A 27993-nucleotide genomic window follows, 5' to 3' on the forward strand; every position below is an offset into this window, starting at 1 on the left:
CCCCAAGAAGCACTCCTTCCCTTCCTGCCTGAGGGTAGAGAAGGTGAGGCCCCCATAATTAGTCCAGAGTACTACCCTCTCCCTTCCTGCTTCCTATACCTGCCCACACCTTTGTAAAACTGTCCCTTTAGCAAATTCTCAAATTACCCAAATTGATCGTTTCCTATCAAGACTCTCTTATGGGCTGAATGTCTGTGTCCCTCTGAATTCATATGTTGAAGTTCTAGCCCCCCAGTGCGATGGTATTCGGAGATAGGGCCTTTGGGAGATAATCTTGTTTAGAGGAGGTCACAAGGGTGGGACTCTCATGATGGGATTCGTGCCCTTATAAGAAGAGGGAGAGAAATCTCTCTCTCTCTGAGCCAGCACCAAGGAAAGGTCATGTGAGCACACAGCAAGGAGGTGTTATCTGCAAGCCAAGGAGGCTCTCACCAGACATGGAATCTACTGGCACCTTGATCTTGGACTTCCTGCCTCCAGAACTGTGAGAAGTAAATGGGGTTTAAGCCACCAGTCTATGGTATTTTGTTATAGCAACCCGAGCAGACTAAGGCAGGCCCTGAACACAGAGTACAGAAAGCGCATTGTTAAGAGACCTTCTCGTGGGAATTCCCTGGCAGTGCAGTGGTTAAGACTGTGCACTTTCACTGCCAAGGGCCCGGGTTCAATCCCTGGTTGGGGAACTAAGGTCCCACAAGCCGCGAGAACTGGCCAAAAAAAAAAAAAAGACCTTCTCATGATCTCTGAAAATTCTGTTCTCCCCTCCCATTCCACGGCCCCTCTCAGCAGAGCTCGCCTCAGCATCTCATCACCTCTCCCCTGCACCTTTCAGCTGCCGCCTTACTGGGCTCCCTGCCCCGCCCCCAACACCAGACCTGTGCCACTGCTCCTCCAAGAACAAGGCCATGACCTCCCTCCACGGCCCAAGCTCCAGACAGGTATAGAGATGAGGCAACGGATCTGGTGAGAGCAGGCCCACAGGGGCCACATGTTCCAGGCTTGGCATGTGTGTTATATTCAGCCCTCCCCAGGAAGGAGAATTTGGGGACGAGGGTGGGGGACCGTCACATAAGCTGACAGTGGCACCGTGATGGGTGAAATGAGAGCAGAGGGAACAGCATGGACAACGATCAGGAGGCAAGAAACAGCGCGGAGGACGTTGGCTGAAGGGACGGAGGGGAGGGGTGCAGGGGTGGGGGCGGGCCCACCACACACCGACCAATAAGGGGCCTGGACTCCAAGCTACAGGCCACGGCGGGGCGGGGGTGGGGTGGGGGTGGGGTAGTGTTCTGCCCTGGAGAGATGGGCCAGTGTTCATCAAGGCTGGACGGGGGCAGAGCAGGCTGGAAGTTGAGAGGCCGGCAAGGAGGCTGACCGCTGAAGAGATAAATACGGCCTGGTGTGCCCAAAAGGGGGGGCTCACCCCCCGTCATCTCTTCACCCCTCCTAGCCTCCCAAGGTTCCAAGTTGTGTGTATTAAATTAAATCAACTCCAGCTCCTGGACGGCTCCTTTCTCCCCGCTCCCCCGCACCTTGCCTTCTCCACACACAAGGCAGCCTGGACGCTCGCGATGCTCGCGATCCAGCCGAGTAGGCATCAGGCTGCTAACGGAGCCCCGCCCCCCCCACCCCTCCCCCAAACAGCCTCCACCAGATCTGTGCCTTAGTTTTATTTTCTTTGCTTTGGTCTATACAAAAAAACCAATAACCAAAAACATAAAGCGATAATAATAAAATTTTCTACTGGGACCTTCCCCAGCCCCCCACACCCGTGTGCAGGAGGTGGTGGGGGGAGTCTGAAACAGGAAGGGGAAGAGAAAGCCCCTCACCGCACACCAGAGGGGTCAGCCAAGAGCACTTTTCAGGGGGTCAGCTAGGGCAGTTGTGTGGGCGGGACAGGTGCAAGGGAGCTGCTAACCCTGGGAGGGGCCAAAGCCAACTGCGCATCCTGGGGAGGGAGCAGGCCATGTCCTGGAGCAGGGGAGGCACTCTCCGCATCTCCGCCCCATCCCCCTGGTCAGAGGATCCCTGAACTTTTCAAGATAAGCTTTGGATTCTGGGCCTTTGGGCCTTGAACCTGGGGCCTGGAGACCCCAGGGGCTCAGTACAGTTGGTGGAGTTCAGTGACCAAATCGGAGCCAGCCGGAGAAGGAACCACAGCCCTATGGAGACGGGAAGCCCAGGAGGAGGGGGGACAGAGTGGGGGCCTCAAGTCTAAAGCTTTAGTGCCAGGGCCTCGGGGGTGGGAGGGGGTGTCGGGCCCTGGACCCACAGCCCAGAACAGGAAAGCAAGAGCAGATCGCCATCCCGAGAAAGACCCTACAGAGGACCTCTGAAGGCGCAGGGTTCAGCAGGAAGTTGCAGCCCTCCTGCCCAGGCTCAGGCACTTGGCTATCTCGCCCCAACGCCCGCGAGGAGAGCCTCTCAGATGGGGAACCGCACCTGGAGGGAGGGGCAGACACAGAGGGGTCAGGCCAGCCCTGTGGCCCGTAGGAGTTCGTGCATAACCCGGCCACCATGGTAGAAGGGGCAGGACTCCTCGCCTCAAGCAAAGATAACAGAATGAGGCAGGCGAGGCACACCTTCCCTGGGGGAGCTCAGCACCGAGAGACCCCACACTTGTTCCCCCCAGAAAGGAGCCAGGGTTTCAGGGGAAACCTGAGAGGGCCTCCATGAGAAGGAGGTTCTGAAGGGAAGGGAAAGCCCGAGCCTCAGCAGCCCATAGCGGGAAGGGAGAGCTGCAAAGCAGGGCGGGGAGGGGTCGCCATACTAGGGTCCAGGCAGCTAGGCCAGCATGTGGTCCGCAGTGGGGTAGGGGGGCCTGAGGCCGTCGCTGTAGGTGTCAATGGGATAGTCCCCATCCATGTCCATGTGCATCTCCAGGGGGTCCAGGGGCACGTCACTCGAGTACATGGGGCGGTAGGTGGCATCCATGTCTGGGGAGGAGAAGGGAGCTCCGTCCAGGGTCTCAGGTTACCCTGCGGGGGGGTCTGGACAGCCCTCAGCCACACACTTTCTACCTCCGCCCGCCCCCAGTGGGTCCGCCCCCTTCCCCAGACTCTCACATCAGGGACCCGGACAGAAGTGCATGTGGACACGACAGTGGCTGTCACTGGTCCTTTGGCCCTGGGGTCACAAAGTTGCCCCCTTGCTCACACCCACACACGCACCCCCTCTGCCCTGGGCTCTGCACACACTTACCATCTGCGTAGGGTTCATTAATGGGGATCATGCTCTGGGCCTGAGGATGGAGACAAAGAGAAACATTGTGGGAGGGGAAGGGTGGAAAATGTAGGCTCCAGGCTGGGAGCAAAGACCCCTTGAAGGAACAGAGGATGAGACAGGGTTACACAGAGCTCTGATGAACTCCTCTCCTCAGGCACCTCCCCAGGGTGGAGGGTCCCCACCATTCATGCTAGGAGGCACCCTCAGAACTAGAGCGGGGAGGGGAGAGGACTAGAGAATGGGTGCCAGGAGCTGCCCCACCCAGGATCAGGGCAGCCTCCAGCCTATACGGCACCTTCGTGCAAGTGAGAGAAAGGCACCCCTGCCCTAACACTTCAGATTAGTTTGGACAAAATAAAATTGCCATTTTGTAGGTCAAAAACAGTAGATGGTTCAACCCACTACTTCCATCTGCTGAGGATTGTCATAAATGACCCAGTTATAAAATAAAAATCTATGAAGTTGACAGGATGGTAGAGGCCTCCCTAAGTGCAATCCTTGTGCAGTGCACAACTTGCACAACCAGACACTGCAGCCCAACCCGGGATACTCACAGCCTCCCAGGCTGCAGGGTCGTGCTTGAAGAGGGAGTTGGTGAGCTCCACAGACACACGCTTTCGGTAATCTGGGTTCTTGTCCTCGGAGATGCGGAACAAGACAGCAGCAGCGTAGGTGGCTGAGCAGAGAAAAGGACGGGCCAAGTCAGGCGCCTGCCTCCACCCAGGCCGGAGGAACAAGGCTCAGCTTCCCCCCTCGACCCCTCGCCCCCAGCCCAGCCCCTCACCGGTGCCCTCATTGTGGGAGTGCAGTAGCTCCATGAGTGGGGCTGAGGCCCCCTCAGCATCAATGACGTCGGCCGCCTCCTTGTCCTGGGCCAGCTCGCACAGCACCCCAGCGGCCACACGCTGGATGTTCTCCACCGAGGAGTACAGGAGCTGGGGAGAGGGGGCGTGGGGTGGGCGTGAGGCAGGCGGGCATGAGGCACCTCACCGCCCTGCCCATCTCTGCCTCCGTTTTTTGGATTTAACCCAAGCCCATAGTAGAAAGCATGAAAAGTCTAAGAAAAGTAAAAAGAAATGGAAAAACACGCTGGACACAATCCCCCACCCAGACACAGCTTCTTTCCATTGGATTTTTATCACAGTCATATACATATATTTGATTCCTGTTTTTTTATCAAACATTGTAGCATAAAGCATTTTCCCACATTATTCAATAACTTTTCTTTAAAAATCTATGAGTTCACGGGAATTCCCTGGCGGTCCAGTGGATAGGACTCTGCACTTTCACTACCGAGGGCGCGAGTTCAATCCCTGGTCAGAGAACAAATCAGAAGCAGCACATCTATGCGCACATATTGATACTCAAGAGAGAAAGAGACAGAGACTTGGATGGACCTAGAGACTGTCATACGGAGTGAAGTAAGTCAGAAAGAGAAAAACAAATATCGTATATTAACTATTAATATTTGTGGAATCTCGAAAAATGGTACAGATGAATCAGTTTGCAAGGCAGAAATAGAGACACAGATATAGAGAACAAAAGTAAGGACACCAAGGGGGGAAAGCAGGGGGAGTGGGGGTGGTGGTGGTGGGATGAACTGGGAGATTGGGATTGACATGTATACACTGATGTGTATAAAGTAGATAACTAACAAGAACCTGCCGTATAGGGGTTTCCCTGGCAGTGCCAGTAGTTAAGAATCCGCCTGTCAATGCAGGGGACACGGGTTCGAGTCCTGGGCCGGGAAGATCCTACATGCCGCGGAGCAACTAAGCCCGTGTGCCGAAACTACTGAGCCTGCGCTCTAGAGCCCACGAGCCACAACTACTGAAGCCCACGCACCTAGAGCCCGTGCTCCGCAACAAGAGAAGCCACTGCAATGAGAAGCAGGCGCACCGCAACGAAGAGCAGTCCCTGCTCGTCGCAACCAGAGAAAGCCTGCGCGTGGCAACAAAGACCCAACTCAGCCAAAAATAATACATAAATTAATTTTTAAAAAAGAACCTGCTGTATAAAAAATTAAATTAAATTTTAAAAAAAAGAGAGAGAGAGAGAAAGAGAATGCTACAAAGCAAAACAACAACAAAAAGTAAAAAAACCTCATCAATCGCAAGTGGAGGTAGCTACCGGCACCAATTCCTTACTCTGAACTTCAATAATTAAAGGAACGAAATTTCAAAAACTAAAGTTCTTCTTCGACACCATTGTCTATGACCACATGATATAATGGACCATTCCTTTTTTAACCATTCTCTTATCATTGGACAGTCGGTTAATTTTCAATTATTAGTAGTAACACTGCAATTGTCAGCTCTGTGCATACATCTATGCCATGTTTTCAATTACATTATGCTATTGCATAAAGACAGAGTCCCAGACCTGTACTACTTGGCTGTCTATACATATTTCAAAACTGCTTTCTGGAAAGGTTCTACCACCTTATCTTCCCACCAGCAGGGTCTAAGGCTGCCCATTTGATCACATCTTCATCAGCACAAAGCACTCCATTTTTTTTTTTTTTTTTTTTTTGCGGTACGCGGGCCTCTCACTGCTGTGGCCTCTCCCGTTGCAGAGCACAGGCTCCAGACGCGCAGGCTCAGTGGCCATGGCTCACGGGCCCAGCCGCTCTGCGGCCTGTGGGATCTTCCCGGACCGGGGCACGAACCCATGTCCCCTGCATCGGCAGGCGGACTCTCAACCACTGCGCCACCAGGGAAGCCCAAGCACTCATTTTTTTCTTTGCCAATTTGATAGTGGAAAATGGGCTCTCACTGCAGGGTAAGTTTCATTTCTTTAAACTCCTGGGGTTGAGCATTGCTTTTTGTTTTTTGGTTTTTTTAATATTTCTTTATTTATTTGGCTGCACTGGGTCTTAGTTGCGGTACGCGGGGTCTTTAGGTGTGGGATTGAATCCGGGCCGCCTGCATTTGGAGTGCGGAGTCTTAGCCATTGGACCACTAGGGAAGTCCCGAGCATTGTTTGTTTATGAGCCAGCTGGGAATTGCATGTGCCTCTTCTTATATAACTACTGGGGTCTAGCACTGGGGTCTAGTATTAACGAGCTCTTTTTATATGAAAGATATTAAACTCTTGCCTGCTGTGGTGCTTGCAAATATGTTCTCAGTTTGCTGTTTGCTTTTCAATGCTTTTAGGTTTTGTCGGACATTAAAACATAGCTTTTATTTTCATTTGCTGGCGTTTGCTAAGTGGTCACTCCTGGTACGGCCACTTCTCTCCAAACTCCTCCAAAGACCTCTTGATGCCTGGCCCAGACCCCCTCAAACCCATGGCTGGCAACCTTCCCCTTTCAGCAGTGGGCAGAAGCAGGGGTTGGGGGAACCTCTCCTGCCCACGTGCCCCAGACTCACCTGCACAAACAGGGGGATGGTGTTGAGTCGGAAGATCTCCATGCGGTTCATGGGATCCCGGGCGAGGATGTGCAGGGCTCCAGTGCAGCCTTCCACGATCTCCTCCATCCTCACGCCGTCCTGTACAAGAGAGCCGTTGGGGCATAGCAACAGGTAGCACTTGGGAGTGGTCACACACCCCCAGGACGCTGGCAAACCTCACTGGTCCTTGGAGTTGGCATCAACTGCAACTCGCCTCCCTATTTACACACTCGCGTGCGCACACGTTCACACAGAGGACACTCTGACTCCCCGGGTAGGGGTCACAGGCCCCTGCAGCTCACTTACCGTGTAGGGCTGCTGTGTGCCTGCAGCCATGTGGCGCTGGGCATCCTGGTGGGCCTTGACCAGCAGCTGGACGAGGCGGGGGATGACCGCTGCCTCCTGCAGTGGGGCATGGTTGGCTGGGCACAGGGCCAGATTCCTGATCAGGCCGATGGTTGCCTGGCAAGAAAAGGGACACTCACCAAGGGCATTTCCTGGGCATCACTTCTCCAGCATCATCTCCTCCTTCCCCTCTCATCTCTTCTGTCCCCCAGGCCAGCCACAGACATGCTGGAAGATCTCCAGAGAATGAGATCACCCCCAGCCCATGCCCCTTATTCCATACAATCTGTGGGTCCTCATGTCTAACTCTTAGAGCCCCTGCTAAAATGATACCCCATTCCAGAATATTCCATCAGCCCCCAGGCCCTGACACTGCCCCCTGTCCCCTCTCTCTTACCTCCCACTCACAGACAACATAGTCTTGCTTTTCTGATAGTTCCCAAACCCTGATTATCAGGGAGAGGGGGTCCTCACTAGGGGTGACCCCAAAGCCTCCTGCTTTGGTGACGCTCACACTGTAATCAACCCCCAGCAGGCGGCTCTGGGAAGAGGTCTCTGCCCCAGGGTCCTCCAACTCCCAGGAGCCATTCTGGCCTCCCAGGGCTCCTTGGGGAGCAATTTATCATCTTATTTGATCCTCAAAACAAGAAACCAGGAGGGCAGGGATGAAAATCACGGGGGAGATGAGGACAGGGTGGATGACCTGCCAAGGTCACTTGTCAACTTAGCTGCTGGGTCAGGGTGCAGACCCTCCACCCACCTCGAGCTTGTGCTGCAGACCAAGACCGAGGAGGGGAGGGACCGCGTGCTGCCCTTTCTTTAAAATACGATATATATAATCACTTAAGAGTCATTCTCATCTGGACTGTTCTATTGTTGAAAACGTAGGCAACAGGAGCCCCTGCCAGCTGGCTCCTGCGCCCTTTGACAAGACCCCAGTCTACGGCGGCTTCCCTCACTCTCTAGCACCAGGTGTCACACACACCGGTAGCTCTGCCCTGGCTCACCCTCACCTCCCCTGCCTGTGACAGGGAACTGATACACATCTCTCCTCTACCCAGGCAGCCCCCCGAGAAGAAGGCTCCACCCTGGCTCCCAGTAGCAGACACCCAGTGTCCCCAGAATCCTCTCTACCCTTTGTCTTTTTCGCAACCCTCCTGAGTTTGAGCAGGACACATAACACAGTGCTAACATCCTTGCATCCAGATGTGGCCAAATGACCAGGTTCCAGAGTACGGGCTGAAGTGCTGTGTCCCACTTTCTGGTCGCTGCTAGCCCTCCCTACTTCTCCAGGGCTAAAAGGCACCTATGGGGATGATATAGTCCAACTGTTCGTGTGAGGGCAGCCCACCCTCATGACCAGACCCTCTGGCATAAGGAATGTGCTCCATGGACCACCAATATCACCTGGGGGCTTGTTAGAAATGCAGACTCTCAGGCCCACCCCAGGCCCACCGAATCAGAGCCTGCAGTTGAATGAGACTGCCCAGGGCGTTCCTGTGCATATTAAACTTTGAAGCTCTATTCTAGGAGATGGCTGAGCTACGAGATAGAAGGAGTCTGGGTCTCAGGAGCAGAGCCACTGTGGAGGTCTAAACCGGAACATGAGAGAGGAGTAAACTTTTGTCTTATCGGAGCCACTGTATTTCAGGCTTCTTTGTTACCGCAGCTTTGCCTGAACCCATACAGCGCCTAATCTGGTCTTCAGAGCTCCTCCCCTCGCTGGACCCCACCGTGCAGGGGGCGGTACCTTGACCAGCGGCCACTGGTTGGGCTGGTTGAGCAGCTTGACGATGGCCGGGATGCCGTAGTTGAGGCGCACGGAGTTCTGAGCCATCTCGGCCTCGGGGTGGCGGCTGGTGAGGTGGCGCAGGGCACAGATGGCGGGCTCTGTGATGTCATCCTTGTCACCGGCACACAGGATGGCGTGGATGAGCGCCTCCACGCCGCTGTTCTGCGTCACCAGCGTCTTGTTCTTGCTGTTGTTGCAGGTCAGGTTGGACAGAGTGCCCGTGGCACAGGTGAGGACATTGACGTCGTCCACGCTCAGCTGGTTCACCAGAATCTTCAGCACACTCTCCAGGCCCTCCTGGGGTCGGGGGAGGCAGAGTGAGGGAGATTCCCAAACGCAGGGTCTTCCCAAGTGTACCCGGGAGAACAGATGGCCTACGGAGGTCTCCAGCCCACTCAGCTCATACTCGATGGGCCCTGCCTGTGTGTGTTCATCCCCGTGATCCTGCCAAACCCCGTGAGAAGGTAGTCACGGGGCAGCTGAGGTCCAGAGAGGTTGAGGGCCTTGCCCACAGACCCACAGCTAGTGAGCCGGATCTGAACTCAGGCCTGTCTGTAAGCTCCACGCTCTTTCCTTCCACCCGCTCCTGTCCTCAGACCCAACAGAGCTCTACTCAGGCCGAGGGAGGCCCCTAGGCCAGAAAGAAATTGTTGAGGAGGTCCATGCTTCCATGGCCCAGCTGACCCACTTTTACACGCTTCTCCCCTCTCTGGGCCTTAGCTGCTGCCCATTCAGTGGTCCCCAGGCCAAATCTGCTTTCAGGAAACACCCCTAACCCAGGAGCCTCATTCTCCCAAGGGGAGCCATGTGGGCCGTGATGGAATAGGAAGACCCTAGGATCTGGGGACAGACAGTCCTGAGTTCAAATCCCAGCTCTGCTAGCTGTGACCAAGGGCCGTTCCTTAACTCCCTGAGCCTCTGTTTCTTTTTTTTTTTTCTATTTTTCTGTGAAAACTTTCTTTTTCTTTAAATTTTTAATTTTATATTGGAGTATAGTTGATTTACAATGTTGTGTTAGTTTCAGGTGTACAGCAAAGTCAGTTATACATATACATGTATCTATTCTTTTTCAGACTCTTTTCCCATTTAGGTTATTACAGAATACTGAGTAGAGTTCCCTGTGCTATACAGTAGGCCCTGTTGATTATCTATTTTAAATATAGCAGTGTGTACATGTTAATACCAAATTCCCAGTTTGTCCCTTCCCCCCGGTAACCATAAATTTGTTCTCTAAGTCTGTGAGTCTGTTTCTGTTTTATAAGTAAGTTCATTTGTATCATTTTTTTTTTAGCTTCCGCATATAATAGCTTCTGTGTGATATTTGTCTTTCTCTGAATGACTTACTTCACTTGGTATGATAATCTCCAGGTCCATTTGTGTTGCTGCCAATGGCATTATTTCATTCTTTTTAATGGCTAAGTAATATTCCACTGTGTATCTGGACCACCTGAGCCTCTGTTTCTTCATCTAGGCCCCACACTCTACCTCCCAGTACCGAAAGGGGTAAAGGAGCCAATGTCCCCGGTGCCTAGTGGAGCCCAGCACGTGGCAGGTGCTCAACAAGCAGCCGATCGATGCAATTCTTAGCAGTGACAGTCAGGTTGGAAGGAGGGACCAGAAGACTTGTCCTGAAACTGCATTTTTCCTTAAGCTGTTTTTAGGCACCGGCGACCCCCAAGCCGTCTCCTGCACACTACTGCTCCCCCCCCACCCAGGGTCTAGGTCAGAACTGTTCCTCTGACACCACCTGAACCCCAGCCAAGAAACATCAGCCTCCTTCATCTAGTCCCCTTTCTGAATCCCTAACAGGGATTAGAGCCTTGAGCCTAAAGGGATGAGGGGTTACAGGGCACTTCCATCCCCAGCCACAGTGGAGCAAGATACAGAAGTCTCAGCCCTTCCCCAGCTCCTAAGGTCAGACTCCCAGACAGGAGGTTGGACATGGTAAGATGGAAGGACGAGGTGGCTGAAGAGGCAGACCCAGGCTCCATGACCTCCCTCACCTGCTTGGTGGCCACATCCGAGAGGTTGCGCAGGGTCCAGAGGCAGTTCTGCACGAGGCGGGGGCTGTTGCTCGTCAGGTGTTTGCCCAGGGCCTGCATCCCACCTGGGGTGGGAGATCGGGGCACATCAGCCACAGGGGAGCACCGCTGACTGAGCCTGGTCACTGGTCAGAGCCCCTACACCCCCGCCTGCCCGGCCACAGTACTCACCAGCCTCCACGATAGCAGGCTTATTGCTGGGACACACGGACAGCACCTTGAGCACACGGCTGGTGGTCCAGAGCAGCTTCTCGTAACTGTAGTTCCGCATGATGTGCACGAGAGCCTGGGGTCCTCCATTGGCCAGGATGATGAGCTGTGGAGGGAGGGGGGAAATGCGTGTGAGACAGATAGGGACTAGGACAGGGAACAAAGAAGGAAGGGGGGTGACAGAGCTGTTACTACTGTGCTTCATCTAAAACCTGAACAGCTTTTGTGACTATTAAATAAGCCAAAACGTTACAAAAAAAGGTAAAACACAATGATGGAAAGGATGAGGTGAAACTACTAATGTACATTGCCACTGATGGCATTGCAAATAATGCAATCCTTTTGGAAAGTACCTGGAACTCTGAGTAAAAGCTTAGAGATATTAAAAATCCTCAGCCCCACTGATGAAAAACTTTTCCTACTCTCTGGGAAAGGCTGTGTACTTGAATATGTTCATTACAGCATCGTGCGTTCATCAAGGTGGAAAATCGGGAGCAACCTAGATGCCCTCCCTCAGAATAAAGTCTGAGGCCTCCACTTAAGTGAAATGCTATTTGCTGTTATAGAGGGTGGTTTTGAGGACAGTCTAGCCAAAAAAAAATTTAATATCATGCAGAAAACAGATGCAAAGTTGTAAATTGCTGTAAGTACAACTGTGTACAAACATGCCCACAGGAAAGCACTGGAGAAGCACATGGTTGTATGAGGATAATGAATTTTTTCTCTCCCTTGTCCTCAAAATATCCAGTAATATGGTGAAACATGTACATCTGTATATACATATATATTTAACCTAAATAGGGTAAGAAGGCAGTGTCCTGAAGCTGCCGCTGGACGGAGGGTGATGCCACGGGGGCTGCAGGTCTTGGTTGGGGGTGGGGTGCGGCCCACCTTGCTCTCCTGGTTGCCGTAGGCCAGGAGCTGCAGGCAGTCGGTGGTGATGGCCAGGAACTTGGGGTTGTTCTTGTTGAGCAGAGGCACCATCTTCTGCAGCCCGTCTGCCAGGCGCACCGCCATCTTGGCGCCCTCTTGGTACAGCAGCAGGTTGTGCAGCGTGGTGATGGCGTAGAAAAGGACTGACTCCACGGGGGAGCTGGGAGAGGGGCAGGGGGGTCACGTGAGTCAGGTCCCAGGTGAATGTGGGCCACCTCTCAGTACTGACACCCCAATGGTGTCCCTTGAGTCCAGCCCCACTTTTTTTTTTTGGGCCACACCGTGCGGCATGCAGGATCTTAGTTCCCTGACCAGGGATCAAACCCACGCCCCCTGCAGTGGAAGCGCGGAGTCTTAACCACTGGACCGCCAGGGGAGCCCCCCACCCCCAGCCCCATTTTTATGCACAAAGCACACAGCATCTCTCCTCTCTCCACTGGGACCAGGACTCCTCCTGCTTTGTGCTCCCGGCTGGGTGCTAAACGTACGGTTGGTCCCCTTGACACCTGTCCCTACTGAGTAACTGCCATGTGGAAGGCCTCATACTAGAGAGGCCCTGCAAGGGACTCAGGGGAATAAGATCAGTATCTCCACCCTTAGGTAACTCGCAGCCTAATATGATGTAAGGAAAAAGGCCAATCAACACTGCAAGGCTGGGAAAGGTAAAGGTGGCAAAGGACTTCGCACATGCTGTTCCCTCTGCCTGTAATACTCTTCCCTTCATCTACACCAGCCAAACTCCACTCATCCGTCAACCCCCTGCCATTAGAGTGAACAGCTTCTTGGAGCTCCGCTGACCAATCTTGGACACACCTTTGCTCTCATCTATACTGTATCCTGATAACTAACCTGCGAGTTACATGCCTGTCTCCCCTGCTATGCTGTGAGCAGCTGAGCACCAAGACTGGGTGTGGTTCTGCACCTGGCACATAGTAGGTGCTCAGTAAATGTATGGAAGCCCAGGGACGTGGGCAGGTTGGGGAGTCCAAGGGAGGGGAAGCCCCAGGCTCCCGCGGTTGGGTAGGGGTCGGTACCTGAGCATGCGGACCAGGGCAGGGATGCCACCCGACTTGAAGATGGCAAGCAGCCCCTCGCGGTGGTGGGAGAGGTTGTGAAGGATGCTGGTGGTACAGCGGGCTGTGTCCAGGTCGCTGGTGTTCTGCATGGCGCGCACGACGGCTGCTACCAGCTGGGGCGAGCCCATCAGCGCCCGCCGAGATGCCTCCTTCTTGGACAGCTGGTTCACGATCATGGCCGCCTTGGTCACCACCACCTGGGGGGAGGGGGAGGATAGGAGGATCTGAGCAGATGGGCCAGGCTGGTTGCCACTGTGAGAAGGAAGGGCCAGGAGACCCCTCCACAAAGCTCACACAGACCCGGGTGAGACTCTTCCCAATGATGGGGCTTTGGGTCAATGACCTCCCTCCACCCCAGGTAGGGCCCTCTCCTGCAGACACCTGACCTCTCCCTTCCCTGCCCCGCCTCCACCCCAGCCAGACCCCTCACAGACCGGGTCCTCATCGTTGAGCAGCTTGGTGAGCTCAGGAAGGGCCCGGGTGGCCAACTCAGCGTCGTCCTGGTAGTTGATGAGATGCACGATGGCCGACTTCAGGAGCTGGGATGGCTCGGCCAGCCGCTGCAGGTTGGTGGTCTGTCCCTCCACCTGGGTGGCCAGCAGGCAGCTGTCCTCTCTTGTCACACCAGGACATATGGCCTCCCGCACCCGCTGGGCTCTGCCTGTCGTGGACATCTGGTAATCCAGGTCACCTGGGGGCCAACAGGCAGGGACTGAGCTGCAGGATGCGGGCAGGGGGACACTGGGGAGCAGGCATCCCATCTGGGTCCTCTGGACCGCCTCCCAGACCACCACTCATAGTTCTACCTTTAACCAGTGACCTTGAGGAGGGCATCATCGCCTCAGTTACATCATCTGTAAAATGGGGCACCACCTGTCCTGTCCGTCGCAGGGAATTCTTACAAGAATTAAATGAGATAATAGTTGTGAATTGGGACCTCCCTGGTGGTCCAGTGGTAAAGAATCCTCCTTACAATGCAGGGGATGCGGGTTTGATCCCTGGTCAGGGAACTAAGATCTCACATGCCGCGGGGCAACGAAGCTCACGTGCCACAACTAGAGCCCACGTGCCACAAACCACAGAGCCCTCGCGCTCTGGAACCCACGTGCCACTACAATGCCCACACGTCCTGGAGCCTGCGCACCACAACTAGAAAACAGAAAATCCACATGCCACAACTAGAGAGAAGGCTGTACACCACAATGGAGAGTCCACGCGCCGCAGCGAAGACCCGACGCAGCTAAAAACAAATAAAATAAATAATAAATAAATCTTTAAAAAAAAAGTTGTGAATTGCTCTTAAAAGAAAGGATGACGAGGTGCTTCCCTGGTGGCACAGTGGTTGAGAGTCCGCCTGCCGATACAGGGGACACGGGTTCGTGCCCCGGTCCGGGAGGATCCCACATGCCACGGAGCGGCTGGGCCTGTGGGCCACAACTACTGACCCTGCGTGTCTGGAGCTTGTGCTCCGCAACAGTGAGAGGTCCGTGAACCGTGATGAAGAGTGGCCCCCGCTCGCTGCAACTAGAGGAAGTCCTCGCACAGAAACGAAGACCCAACACAGCCAAAAATAAATAAATGAATTAATTAAAAAAAAGAAAGGATGCATGTGCCTGGCACATATTGCTAAGAAAAAGTTCAGAGATTATTATTATTAAAAGGAATAGCTAACATCTTTTGAGTACAGGCACACCTTGGAGATACTGCGGTTTCATTTCCAGACCACTGCAATGAAGTGAATATTGCAATAAAGTGCGTCATGAATTTTTTGGTTTCCCAGTGCATATAAAAGTTATGTTTACACTGTATGTAGTGTATTAAGTGTGCAATAGCATTATGTCTAAAAAATGTACATATCTCAATTTTAAAATACTGCCCCAAAATGCTAACCGTCATCTGCGTCTTCAGCAAGTCATAGTAATATCAAAGATCACTGATCATACATCACTATGACAAATAAAATAGTCATGAAAATGTTTGAAATATTGCAAGAATTACTAAAATGTGACACAGAGACATGAAGTGAGCAAACGCTGTTGCAGAAATGACACCGATTGACTTGCTCCATGCAGAGTTACCACAAAACTTCAATTTGTAAAAAACGCAGTATCTGCGAAGTGTCATCAAGTGAAGTGCAATAAAACGAGGTGTGCCTGTACTTATTATGTGCTTAGCAGTGAACTAAGTGCTTTCCTTATACTTTTCTCATCTAATCTTACAACAATCCTAGAACGTAAGGACTATTATTATCTCCGCTTTATAGATGGGAAAACTGAGACACAGAGAGGTTATAAGAACCCAAGCTGGGATCTGAACTCAGACAGCCTGACTCCAGAATCCAACCCCGACTCTATGCCCCTCCCTTAACCACCAGGTAGAGGTAGGATGAGACAACCTCGGTCTATTTTCAACCCTGAAATTTCACGGTTCTAATTATACCCTCATCCTCCCCAAAGGAGACAACTCTCCCATTATACGGGCAGGCAAATAGAGGCCCAGAGGGCCACCCAGTAGAATACAGCAGATCAGAGGGAAAGTCCAGACTGTGGGTTTCAGCAAGCAAGAGGGGGGCTCTCAGCTCAGAGTCCAGGCTCCACCCCCTGGCGGGTCTGGGAGTCCCACAAACAGGTGCCCCGGCTTCCCAGGCAGCCCTGCCCTGGCAGGCAGCCCTGCCCTGGCAAGTGTCCCAAAGCCCCGAAGAGAGGGAGGCAGAGGTTCCACCCTCCAACCAGTCGGGAAGGAGAGACCATCCACGTGACTTTCCCATCCGGATGCTGTACTTGAGCTACCAACACAATGCCTGGCCCTGCCAGGCTGAGAGGCCTCTGCCTGCTGTGTGGGAGGAGCTCCCCAGGGTGCAGAGGCTGAGCTCTGCCGTGGCCCAGGCTGCCAAAGCCTACCCAGCACCCTCCCCAGCTCCCATAGCTCTCTGGGCTGCAACACTCAGGGCCCTGGAGGTATCTGTGGACTACAGACAGGACTGGATACTCCTCTCCCCCAGACAGGCAGGGCACCCTGGGCTGGTGGGGATCCCCACCCCTGACTAAGCCCCAGAACCGGGCTCTGCCTCCCCGGAGCAAGAGGACTGTGTCTTCCCCACAGTCCCTAAATTCCCTGAAGGCAGCAGTGATGCCTCCTCATCACACTGTAAGTTCACGGAAGGCAAAGACTGTGCCTCTTGCTTCAGACTGGTGGGCAGGGTTTACGCTTCCGCTCCGTACCAGAGGTTCATGGAAGAGGAATCTGCCTCCCTCCCAGATGCGGGCGCTCTGAAGTCGCTGTGCCTCCTCCCTCAGACTGGTAAGTCTAAGAACAGGAGCTGTGGGGCTTCCCTGGTGGCGCAGTGGTTGAGAATCCACCAGCCAGTGCAGGGAACATGGGTTCAAGCCTTAGTCTGGGAAGATCCCACATGCGTCGGAGCAACTAAGCCCGTGTGCCACAACTACTGAGCCCACGTGCCACAACAACTGAAGCCTGCATGCCTAGAGCCCGTGCTCCGCAACAAGAGAAGCCACCACAATGAGAAGCCCATGCACCACAACTAGAGAAAGCCCGTGCACAGCAACGAAGACCCAAGCAGCCAAAAATAAACAGATAAATAAATTTATATATTAAAAAAAAAACAAACAAACAACCGTAGCTGTGCCTCCCTCCTCAGACCGGGAGCCCCCTGAAGTCTGCCTCCTCTGACCCTGACCTCCCTCCAGTGCCCAGCCTGGCTTTCGGCTGGAATATTCCCATGGAAGAGTCCCCAGGGATCCTGACCTTGGCTCTGGGGCACCGCCTGGGTGTAGGTGGTGGTCTTCTTCAGCATGTACTGGCGCTCACAGGCCTCGTCATCCTCCGTGACGCCTTTGCTGCTGACCGAGGGCACGCAGGTATTGACCCCCGAGTGGATGCCCGAGTCGTAGGTGTACGTCTGTTGCCACTCCGTCACCTTGATGGGTTGTTCGATCAGGTTCATCACGTCCATGGTGGCTGCTGGGGACACAAAGGAGGGGCAGGAAATTAGCTGGCCGCAGTGAGGCATCCCATCAACAGGCCCAGTCCCCACCTTCAGCCTCTCCCCAGGCCCTGCCCATCACCCCTAACCCGCACCACAGCTGCAAGGCCGTCAGCAGGCTGTGGAGGAGGGTGGGAGACAGGAGAGACCAAGCCCAGGGGGGGACTGCCAGGATGGGACACCTGTCTGTGAGTCCTGGGCTTGCATCTCTGACCTCCAGCCCAGGGTGGGGTGAACCCAATGGCGGGAGGGGTATAAAGGGCCAGATGCCCCAACCCAGCCCTCAGCTCACTCACCTTGCTGTCCCAGCCCCAAACCCCCAGAACAGGAGAAGGCATTCAGGACCTTCAACAGCTTCTAGGGTCCCGCAGACCCACCCCCATCCACTGGGGCCCCCTGGGAAGCACTGTAGAGGTGAGGCAGCTACACCCCAGGCACTGGGCAGGAAACCGGGTGGGGCAGGGAAGCAGCCAGACAGGTTTCTCTGGGAAGCCTCAGACTCCAAGATCTCACTTTCCTGCAGATGGGGCAGGATCACGAGTGACCCCAGAGGCTCAGGCCCTAAGGACCCCATCTCTCCAGCACTCCAGCTTCTAGAAGCCTTTCCCAGAATTCTGAATCCCACCAACCAGTTCAAATCTCAGCCACATACTACTGGGCAACTCACTGCTCTGCTGAACCTCAGTCCTCATTTGTAAAATGGGGTAGCACCCCCTCCCTCGTAGGCTGTTGTGAGGACCAGATTCGTAAAGGACCCAGCCTGGTGCCTGGCACACAGTAGGTGTTCAATGTTGGTGACCATGGCCAGATATCAGTATTGCTTCTCCCTCAGGGTGGGGCAGACTACTATTCAGAGACTTGGGGCCACTTGAGGCTCATGAATAGCTGGGCCTGACTCTACCAGGGAGGTGGTGACTCCCACTTGGTCTGTCCAGCTCCCGTCTCGGTGCTGACCTCCAGAGTCCAGCAGCTGGGAGGACGGGCAAGGGAGGCTGTGCCCCAGTGAGGGCCTTCCTGGTGTCCTTCAAGAAGGCTTCCCTGGTGGCGCAGTGGTTAAGAATCCGCCTGCCCATGCAGGGACCACGGGTTCGAGCCCTGGTCCAGGAAGATCCCACATGCCGCAGAGCAACAAGGGCCATGCGCCACAACTACTGAGCCTGCGCTCTAGAGCCCCCAAGCCACAGCTACTGAGCCCGCGTGCCGCAACTACTGAAGCCCGCGCACCTAGGGCCCGTGCTCCGCAACAAGAGAAGCCACTGCAATGAGAAGCCCGCGCACCACAACAAAGAGTAGCCCCCCCTCACCGTAACTAGAGAAAGCCTGCGCACAGCAACGAAGACCCAACATAGCCAAAAATTTAAAAAACAAATAAAATAAATAAATTTTAAAAGGTCACCATCCTCACAAGTGGGTTTCGAAGCACATGCTCTGCTCCCGCATTTACAGATGGGGAAACTGAGGCTCCACCCAGTAAGGAGGCATAGCAGAGAAATGACAGAGCCAGGCCCAGGCCCAGGTGTGAGTGACACCCGAGTCTGTGGCCTGTGCACACCCAGTGTGGCCTCAGATGGCAAGTAGACCCCAGGCTGGTCCACCCGTGAGGCTGGGCAGCAGTACCCAGCACCTCAAACCCACTGTCCCATTGTGTTGGGAGACCAGTTAAGGACGAGGCTGGAGTGGCTGGTGAGCCTGGTCCCACCCCAGGAACAAAGATCACCAAGGATATGTCTTCTGGGATGGCCCCAGTGCCACCCTCCAGGAGGATGACAAAGATCCTTCATGTCACCCTGCCTTTTATGGCGACCCCAGCTCCCCGTCTGCTTGTGAGCACACCTGGAACCGGCAGAGGCAGGAGCCAGACCAGCTCCCCGCGGACTCCTTCCTCTCCTCCCATCACCCCGAGTGACTCAGAGTTTCAGGCTGATAAACAGAAGTGGGCTCGGTGCCTCCAGATGTGCCCAGCTGCTTTCCAGGCACCGGCCAAGTGTGGCTATTTCAGGGGAAGCCCTTCCCCCCCGCCCCCACCCTAACCACACACTGCCCGGCACTCCTGCCTTCCCTGGACACAGAATACAGGAGAGTTTGGGAGGAGAAAGCCTGTCGCAGAAGCCCCAGGGAGAAAATTCAGGCAGGAGGCCTTGGACATCCAAACACTGGAGAAGGAAGATGAAACTGCATCAGTAAATACAGTTGCATTAACCCTGTAAAGGCCACTTTGCCGGGCAGAGGGCTGAGCCGACATCTGGACGCCGAGCCTCAGTCAGATTCGCTTAGGACAAACTGGACATCTCCAGCCCTATCAGTAAAAACACGCAACCCGCGCCAGAAAAAGCTGCTCCCCAGTAGAGACCACCGCCTACCCTGATGCTTCTGAGCCAAGTAAGAGGGATACAGGCCTTGGCCGGAACCTCAGGGACAATCCCCTCACCAGCCCCATATCCAAAGGGACCACCGAGGTCAAGGCTGGCCATAGGAGGGGCATTTCCTCAGCAGGCCCCTCACCAACCCCCGCCAGCCCAGGCCTGGAGCCAAAAGAAGTTGAGGGCTGGACAGCTGCCCAGGGCGAGACAGAGCCCTCAGAGGTCACAGGATCCATGGCGGAGGGGAGGAGGGGGTGGGGGGAAAGCCTTAACTAGCAAATGAATCTCATGCTTCCCTAGAAGCAACCCTGGCCGGCATTTTATTATTCCCAGTTTCTAGGTGAGGAAACAAGCTCCAGGCTGAAAAACAGTGGCGCTCTGCTCAAATCCAGATCTGCCTCACTGCCAACCAGCCTCCAGCCCACCTAGGAGAGAATGCCAGACACCCTGCTGCAGAAGAGAGTGAGGGGCAGGGGGCAGGAGGGGCACAGGTGGAGCCGAGCACCTGCTGCTTGGCAATCAGGAGTCCCAGGTTCTAGTCCCACCTCTGCTGCAAACTTGCTGTGTGTCCTTGGGCAACAGCTTTCCCTCTCTGTGCTTCATCTTCAGAAAGGCTAGCCCAGGTGATCTCAGAGGAAAGTTGATATCTAAGATTCTAGGGATAAAGAGTCAGAATTCCCATGACAGACCAGAAAAGGCTGAGGGTGGGCAGGGTCAGAGGTGGAAAGCAGTCCAGAAAGGACATGCACCAGAACTCTTCTTGAAGAAAGGATGCTGGTGGGAAGCCACTCCCGCCACAGGAAAGATATAAGTCAGACCTCAGGCAGGGCTGTCAAGCAGCCCCACCTTTCTCCCCACCTACTCCCCAGGAGAACCAGGGGAATTCTTTTTTTCTTTTTTAATATATTTATTTATTTATTTTTGGCTGTGTTGGGTCTTCGTTGACGCACACGGGCTTTCTCTAGTTGCGGCCAGCGGGGGCTACTCTTTGTTGCAGAGCACGGGCTCTAGGCACACAGGCTTCAGTAGTTGTGGCACATAGGCTTAGTTGCTCCGTGGCGTGTGGGATCTTCCCGGACCAGGGCTCGAACCTGTGTCCCCTGCACTAGCAGGCAGATTCTTAACCACTGCGCCACCAGGGAAGCCCCAGGGGAATTCTTTCACAAGAAACAAAAGTGCTGTTTTTGCAGCTCCCAGGGTGGAGGAGGCCGCACCCGGTTTGGTCTTGTCCCTCTCCGCCCTGGACCTGGAGTGACACCCGCCACAATGCCCCTGGACAGAGCCAGGGTGGAAGGAGGTGAGACAGACGCGGGCCCTGCCCTTGCACCCTGGCGGGAGCCGGGCAGAGCCAGACACAGGGCGGGGCCCTGAGTTGAATGGGCGCACTTTGTTTAGCAAGCAGTCTCTATTGCAGGAGGAAGAAGCCAGCTCAGAGATCACTGGGTGGGGTGGGGGACCTGGCAAGGGACAGGAAGAGAGAAGACAGGGGCCCTGAAGAGGGTGTGCGAAGGACCCTTCCCCCACTGGTCCACACTGGCCAGGAGTCTGCAAGCAAGGGGACTGCTTTGGGGCCTGCCCTGCCTGTCGCTCCTGCTTCCTCCTCCGCGTGGCCGACCCAGGGGGCTGGCAGCAAGCACCCTAAATCGAAGACTGTCCTGGCAGAGTGTGGCCCAGCTCTGACATTAAAAAGGACTCCCAGGAATTCCCAGGCAGTCCAGTGGTTAGGACTCCGTGCTTCCACTGCAGGGGGCACGGGTTCGATCCCTGGTCGGGGAACGAAGGTCCTGCATGCCATGCGTCACGGCCAAAAAAAAATTAAAGAGAAATAAAAAGAACCCCCACCAGAGCTGCATCAGGCTTCTTCGCCCTGCCAGTACCTGCCGCAGTGACGGGCTGGGCTGGGCTGCAGGACGCCAAGTGTCAATAAGACACGGGGAGACCAGGACCGGAAATGGGCTGCCTGAGAGGTGAGCTGGGACCCGGCTCAGAAACACTGCATCAGAGCAGTCAGGGCCCCCCAGAAGTTCCTTGGGCCAGAGGCCAGCACCCTGTGCAGACACGGATCACGGGCTCAGAAAATGACAGACGAAGGGGGCCATGGGCAGGGCGGGAGGGCATGGGGGTCAGGGGAAGGCTCCATCCAGCCCCCCGCGCTCACTGGCCGCGTGCCCTTGGGCGAATCACGCAACTTCCTGAAGCCTCATTCCGCCTCTGTAAAGTAGAGACAATCAAGACACTCCCTTCTTCAGACGGCTGTGTGTTGTGTGGATGGTACACAGCCATGACTGTGCAAGGCCTCTGTTGGTAGGAAAGGCCCAGGCAAGCGTCCTTCTACTAGGGAAGCACAGACATGGCAGAGGAGGAAGCCAGCAGAGATGGGCCTGGCAAGGTAGCCACCAGCCTGCTTTGTGGGACCCAGTACTCAGGGCAAGACCCAGGCTTCCTTTCCCTGACCCCTCAGATGAAGGCTAGGAGGGGAGCTGCCTCCCGGCCCTAGGCCAGAGCCCCTGGGGTCGGGGGAGGTGTGGCCAGGGAGGATGAATTATGTCCAGGTCCTGGGAGGGGAGGCCAGGTGGAGACATGGCGCTGCCCCTCTCCCCGGTCACACGTGCCGCCTTCTGCAGCTGGGGGCCTGCAGGCCAGTCAGGCCTGGACATTCCCCACATAGCAGCCCCAGGGGAGAGGCTGGGCTCCACAGTGTCGCCAGCCACCACCCTTCCCCACTCTGTCTCTGGCTCCAGAAGAGATCTGGCGAGCGGTCCCAAGCACAGACGGAAACAGACTCTAGAAAAGTACAGAGACAGACAGGACTGCATCCCTTGAGAGCGCTGTCTCCCCCATCAGGCTGGGGCTTCCCATCTAGGCCTCTGCCCTCAGACGGGTGGCTCCAGGAGAAATGTCCACCACCCGCACACTAGATGTTCCCTGGCAAAGACTGTGGTCTCCGCCATCAGACTGGTCATTCCAAACGGGCAGGGACTGAAGCGGGTACCATGTGTGGCCAGGGTCCTGGGGACGGGAGAAGATACAGAAGCCCATCCTGAGCTTCCGGAGGAAACCCCTCACTTCCAGGCTGGAGGACAGCCTGAGCTGTGGCCCAGCACTGGCTGCGAGTGGAGGTTCAGGTCAGGCCGACCCAGCTGCTGTTTATTTTCTTCCTTCTGGGCTCCTGCCCAAAGCAAACAAACCAGGGTGGGAAAATGAAGGGGACTTGGAGGAGAGGGAAATGCCTAGCCAGGTGGCTGGACCCTGGGAACCTCCGGGCTCCCCTGGAGAGGGCTCCAGCTGGAGCGCCATTCCCTGCTGGGGACCCTGGGTGGGCAAAAATCCCAAACCGGCAGATGACCCTAAACCGGGACTCCTGGGAATGGAAAAACACTTCACCAGCCTCAGGAAACAACAGCTAAGGACTCACTTGGGTCGGTGACGTATCTCAGTACCCAAGTGCCTGGTGTCGCCACCTGACCGCCCCCACCCAGGGGGGCTTGGGGAGCCCGTCCCCAGCTCATGTCCACTCCTCAGGGTGTGATTCCCCAGGGTTTCATTCTGCAAGGATCGCTGCCTGGCCCTCTCCTGGAAAAGCAGGGAAGACCCAACTCTTACTTCCCTGTTCAGCATTTGCTGGAGAAAACTAGGGTTCGGATAAAGATTTGGTTAAAATTTGTTATTGTATACAGAGCATAAGAGCATCCGAGAGCGAGGCTGAGATAACAGGAGGATGCTAAGAAAAGAGAAGGGAAGGAAATGTTCATGGTTAGATGCCTCAACAGGATTACGGGTGACTTTTTTTCTTCTCTTGGAAACTTTCCTAAACTTTCCAACTGTTTTGTAAAATGATCAGATGTTACTTTTTCAATCAAGTGGGAGCGGGAGTTGTGTAGTGAGTGCATCCTCCACTCACCACAAAATAAGCAGTGTATTGATTGCCCAGCCCCGTCCCAATTCTCCCCTGTCCCTGCCACTCACCAGAGACAAGAATCCTCTGTCCCCACAGAGAGGAAAGACAGTTGACCTGTAACCCACACTCTGCAGGTCTTAGAAAGCTGAGCTCCCTGCCCTGAGGGCCCCCAAAGCCTGAGGGGCCAGGAGGCTGAGCAAAGGGGGAGTGGTCGGTGAGCTTTCTCTTCAGCCTAGCCAAGGAAGCTGCTGGAAATCAGGACAGTCCACGCCCCCCAGACATCCCCCAGATTCAACCACGTCCCTGGAGGCAGGCCTCAAGGTGTCGCTTGCAGAGACACAAACCCTGATGACCTGCCCCAGTCACACTGCTGCTTCTCTTCAAAGGGATCACTGGGCCAGCGGCTCATGGCCACCTGCCTCTCACATGGCCAGGTCTCTCCTCCCAAAAGACACAAGACTAAGAGTTTCCCCAGGGACCCCAAAAGACCTCAGACTCGCCCCAAAGGGTAGTGATTCCTACCTGCCCTCTCTCCTGGGGCAGCCTGGCTCTCCCCCAGCTCACAGGGATGGGACCCTGCTTCATCCTCTTCCGAGAAGAGTCAACCCTGAGCCTCCACCAGGATCTCCCTCTTGCTCATCAACTCAAGATCTCATCTCTAACAGGCAGGAAGTCCTTCCTCCTGTCTAGCCTCCATTCCTTCCATAAGAGTCCCAATCGCTCTTGTGTTCTCAGGGCTGTTGGAAAACTGCAAACCTGTCACCCTTTTCACAGCAATCACCCGGGACTAAGTTCATTCTCTTTCTTTCTTTGTCACATCAAGTCCCCTCAGCCTTCTCTTCTCCAGGATCAGTAACTCCCCATGCCTAGGGTCCCCTCCTGACCTCAAGGGATCTGGAAGCCCCGTGTCGATAGGCTCAGTACCCAGGTTGTACTGACACAGATAGAGGCCCCATTTCCCAGGCCCGTTCCAGTGTCAGGTGCCCAGTAGGCAGACGTGCCAGCAGGTCTGAGGACAGTGACACCAGCCCCTCCCTCCAGGACCCAGGCCCTGCTGACCCCACCCCAATCACCAGAAAGGCCTCCTCAGCAGCAGAAAACCTACTCCCAGCCCCCAGGGCTCCCAGCTCCAGAGGACAGCCAGCTCCCCGCCCAAGACCAGCCTGGCAGTGCTGACTGGTAGAGTCCAGCAGGACACTGGTCCGGTCCTAAATCTGACTCTCGTTTCTCTCCACTCCCCAGGGGACAGGCCCCCCTTTATCCTGGCCCAGCTCCAGCCCCCAGCAAAGCATACAACTCCCACTTCCTATACAGGGAGAAGTCCAGAACAGTCCATGGCTCGGCCCAGCTCAAGCCAGGAGGCGGCAGCAGCTTTGACCCCTGCCCTCCTCCCCCTGCCGAAACCTCCTCCACACATCCGCCACAGCCCCTGGCCTTGGGGAGACAGCCCCCTCCACCAGGAACCAAAAACCAACCCACGGGAGGGTCAGGGGTTTCAGAGGGCAGGAGGCTGGGACGTGAGTCACCCCTACCTGGCAAACCTGCCCCCGCCTTCACCAACCACACACACCACCCTGGAGCCTTTGGAATTCTCTTCTCCCCAAACTCCTACGCAGAGACTCTCAAAAAAGGGATGGCAGCAAAATTCTTCCCAGAGCCATGGTGGGGTGATACAGCAAGATGGGCCCTGGGCTTGTCGCCAAAGGACCCAAATGCCAGCCTTGGCCCTGCTTGGGTCTCACTGTGCAACCTTGGGCAAGTTACTTAACTCCCCTTCCTCACCTGTAGAATGGGGTAATGATACTTGCCTAGAGGGATGGTCATAAAGATTAAGTGAGAACAGTTAATGACAGTGCTTGGAATCTATAAATAGCCCCTTACCTTTTAAGTGACCATTTATCAAGTACTTATTCGGTAGTTGGTACTATTATTTCCATTTTGCCCAGGAGGTCACTGAAGCTCAGAGAGGTGAAGTGACTTGACCAAGGCCACGCAGGTAACGAGCGACAGAGCTGGGAATCAAACCTAGCTCAGTCCAAGCCTAAATCCCTATGCTCAGAACTGCCCCACTATAACATCTGTCCATTTATAGCCCTTCTGTAGAGAAGTCAACTGCCCCATCTCATTCTAAGGTGGCTCTTTTCCACAAGCCCTCCCAGGCCAGGGAGAGACCCCCGTCACCTGTACCTGCCCAGTCAGTACCCCTTCCTTCCCATGCAATGCACTCTCAAATCCTCATCTCTAGCAGCCCAAACAGAGATTCCAGAGGAAATGGGGTTGTAACTGGGGTGGGGTGGGACCGGGTGGAGGCATGGAGAGGGCTCATGTCACCCAAGCTGAGGCTTGATCTAGCAAGAAATGACCACTTGGATCCTACCTTTTTTTCCCCTCTCCCTCCAGTCCAGTAAGTAGCCAGTTTGCACCTCCTAACAATACTTCCTCAGTATTATCTTTTCATCGAAGCCAGGAAACAGATTAGCTAACCTAATCATTTAACCAGTGTAATTAACAATGCCTTCCCCTCCTCCACTTTGGCACAGAGAAAAGGGAAAACAGGTTATTTTGCCCAAACTCCTTGCCCTTGTGACACCCACTGGAGCAGAAGAGGTATGGGACTCCCCCTGACCCAGGCTCCCCCTGACCCAGGGCACTCCATGGGGTGGGTCTGACCTCCGCCCTCACTCTCCCATCTACCCCCCACGGGGTAAGGGTCTTCCCAAGTGAGTCAGGGCAAGCAACCCTGATCCCCCCAGTCTTCCCTTCATCTCAGGAATGGAGAACCTGGCTGTTACATCCCCCCTTTCTGTTCCCCAAGGAGGCCAGGGAAGGCGCTCTCAGGAAATTGTTGGGGGGGAGTAGGGAGGGCAGCAGCTAACGCAGCTCTGCCTGAAACCTTCCCCACTGAAGCCTTCCTCCAGTCCCACCTTCCCCATCGAAGTCTCTCCGGAAGGGGGGTGGGTGGGAAAAGGACTTCAAAAGCCTCCAGAAGGAATGCACCTTCAAAACCCAGAAATCAAATGGAAATCCAGCCCCATTGCTCCGCGCTCTTCGGACTCAATCCCCAGCCAGCTAAATAACGTGGGGGATGGGATAGAGGGAAAAAAAACACCAGAACAATCGCTCCCCCCACCCTCAGTCAGTTTGGCCCGGCCCGGCCCCACCCCCATTCCTGGGGAGGGGGGCAGAGCTCGGGAGAGAGCCTGTAGGGCAGACCTCCTGCGAGGGGGTGTGGTGGTCCCCGGAGACAGGAAGACAAGGAAGAAGCTGCTTCCCCTTTGGCCCGGCCCCCCACCCCGGCCCCCCCTCAGGCCCCAAGGGGCCCAGCAAACAGGATGGAGGTGGGGGCTGGGAGGACGGGGTCACAGCGCAGGCACTGCCCAGGTTCAGCCTGGCCGGCTGGGGGAGGGGGCTTTGCTCCGAGAAGGACCCCTAAAGCCTGCGGGAAGCCCCGGGCAAGGAGGCAGGAAAACCCCCAGAGAAAGCCGCCGTGAATACTCCTTCCTGGAAAGTTTGTTCGGCGTGATTTTTCCGCCAAGAAGAGGATAGAAAGGAAGGGTAGTCCTGTTCCCATATCAACACTCTGGAAGCCGAAGCTACTGGAAACTGGGCCGGTGAATTCTCCACCCGTGCACGACCCCTCCGCCCAGACCCCTATCTTGAGCCTCGGGTGCCAGACACCGGCTGAGCGCGGAGCCGGGCCCAGCACCAATCCCCCTGCCATCCCATCCCGCCTCCGCTGGCGGAGCCAGAGCCCGGCACCCACCCGAACGGAGCGGAGAGAGGCGCCGCAGGTACAGTCCCGACCAGGCTCGCAGAGCTGGAGGGCAGGGCCTCCGGACTCCGTGTGCTCACCTGCTCGGCAGGTGGGGCCCGCGTCTCTAGGAAAATGTGCGCTCAGCCCTCACAGTTGGGCAAGCCGGGCGTAGACAATAGGGCCCCACCCAGGCCTGGGGGAGTAGAGAGGGAGGGAAAGCGAGGATAACGCGTGGGGTGGGGTGACGGTGGCCCCAAAGAGACCAGCGGCAGCAAGTTTCGCAAACAGTAAATTCCTGATTACAGAGTGAGCGCTGGGACGCAGGCCGAGCAGGTTAAAGTCTCCCCCGCAAGAAGCAGGGCCAGAGTCAGGGACGCGGCGCCCAGCGAGCTCCGCGGGTCCCGGGGGAGGCGCGACCCGGAGGCACCTGCCCTGATCCCTCCCCACCTTTCTCAGACACCGGCTCTCGGAGCCCCCAGTCGCGCTCCGCGCGAACCTCGCGCCCACTTAGTCACCGCGCCCAGGACCCCAGCGCGCCCCCTGCCGCCCGTGCAGGGTGGCTCTCCCTGGCTCCCGCCCTCACCTGCCCGGGGACGGCGGGGATCGGCCTCTCGTCCGCTCGCCCCGCTTCCCTCGCCTCAGCGATACCTGCCCCGATCGTCCGCAGCTGCGTTTGGAGCCTGGCCGGGCTGGGTAGGGGTCGGGCCGGGATGGGAGCCGGCGCGGGCTGCGAACTGAGCTTAGCGCACTCGGGCGGTGGCTGCTCCGGACTCTGGCCAAGGCAGCAACTCAGTAACCGAACAAAAGGCGAAAGGACCTGACAGCCAAGCCACGCCTCTCGCCCCTCGAAGCTCCGCCCCTGAGGGAGACGCCCACCCGCTGATGTGGGCTTACTGGCTGCCCGGCCTGACTGTCCTATGGAGAGGCGGAGCCTCGCGCCCAGTCCCCTTTCACCGCCGCCTC

The 27993-nt window shown here is 55.6% G+C and overlaps 1 protein-coding gene across 4 annotated transcripts; it reads right to left on the reverse strand.

Moving 5' to 3' along the window:
* Positions 1-1655: 1655 nt before the first annotated feature.
* On the reverse strand, positions 1656-27872 carry JUP (junction plakoglobin). Of its 4 annotated transcripts, none has more exons than XM_027094390.1 (15): positions 27679-27872; positions 16781-16996; positions 13450-13706; positions 12974-13212; positions 11898-12099; positions 10968-11112; positions 10758-10861; positions 8713-9051; positions 6924-7079; positions 6597-6716; positions 4010-4160; positions 3780-3901; positions 3202-3241; positions 2771-2936; positions 1656-2442 (listed from the first exon to the last, which is right to left on the reverse strand). In XM_027094390.1, the coding sequence occupies exons 2-14, from the start codon at positions 16986-16988 to the stop codon at positions 2785-2787; spliced, it is 2235 nt and encodes a 744-aa protein (XP_026950191.1). In that variant the 5' UTR covers positions 16989-16996; positions 27679-27872; the 3' UTR covers positions 1656-2442; positions 2771-2784. The 4 variants fall into 4 exon arrangements, with proteins under 4 accessions (XP_026950191.1, XP_026950188.1, XP_026950189.1 ...); XM_027094387.1 differs by having other exon boundaries at positions 16781-16999; positions 27701-27826; XM_027094388.1 differs by having other exon boundaries at positions 27614-27747.
* Between the last annotated feature and the right edge of the window lie 121 nt (positions 27873-27993).

The sequence above is a fragment of the Aethalodelphis obliquidens genome, unplaced genomic scaffold (assembly GCF_003676395.1).
Source record: "Aethalodelphis obliquidens isolate GAN/ISIS:26980383/991018 unplaced genomic scaffold, ASM367639v1 scaffold89, whole genome shotgun sequence".
NCBI lineage: Eukaryota > Metazoa > Chordata > Mammalia > Artiodactyla > Delphinidae > Aethalodelphis > Aethalodelphis obliquidens.

Bases quoted from the DNA above. Each gene is read 5' to 3' on its own strand.
- JUP (XM_027094390.1), bottom strand. From the start codon at position 16,988: ATGGACGTGATGAACCTGATCGAACAACCCATCAAGGTGACGGAGTGG. The intron at 4,161-6,596 runs GTGAGTCTGGGG...CCCTCTCCCCAG, and splicing joins CCATCCCCCTGTTTGTGCAG to CTCCTGTACTCCTCGGTGGA. The intron at 3,902-4,009 runs GTGAGGGGCTGG...TTCTCTGCTCAG, and splicing joins CTCCCACAATGAGGGCACCG to CCACCTACGCTGCTGCTGTC.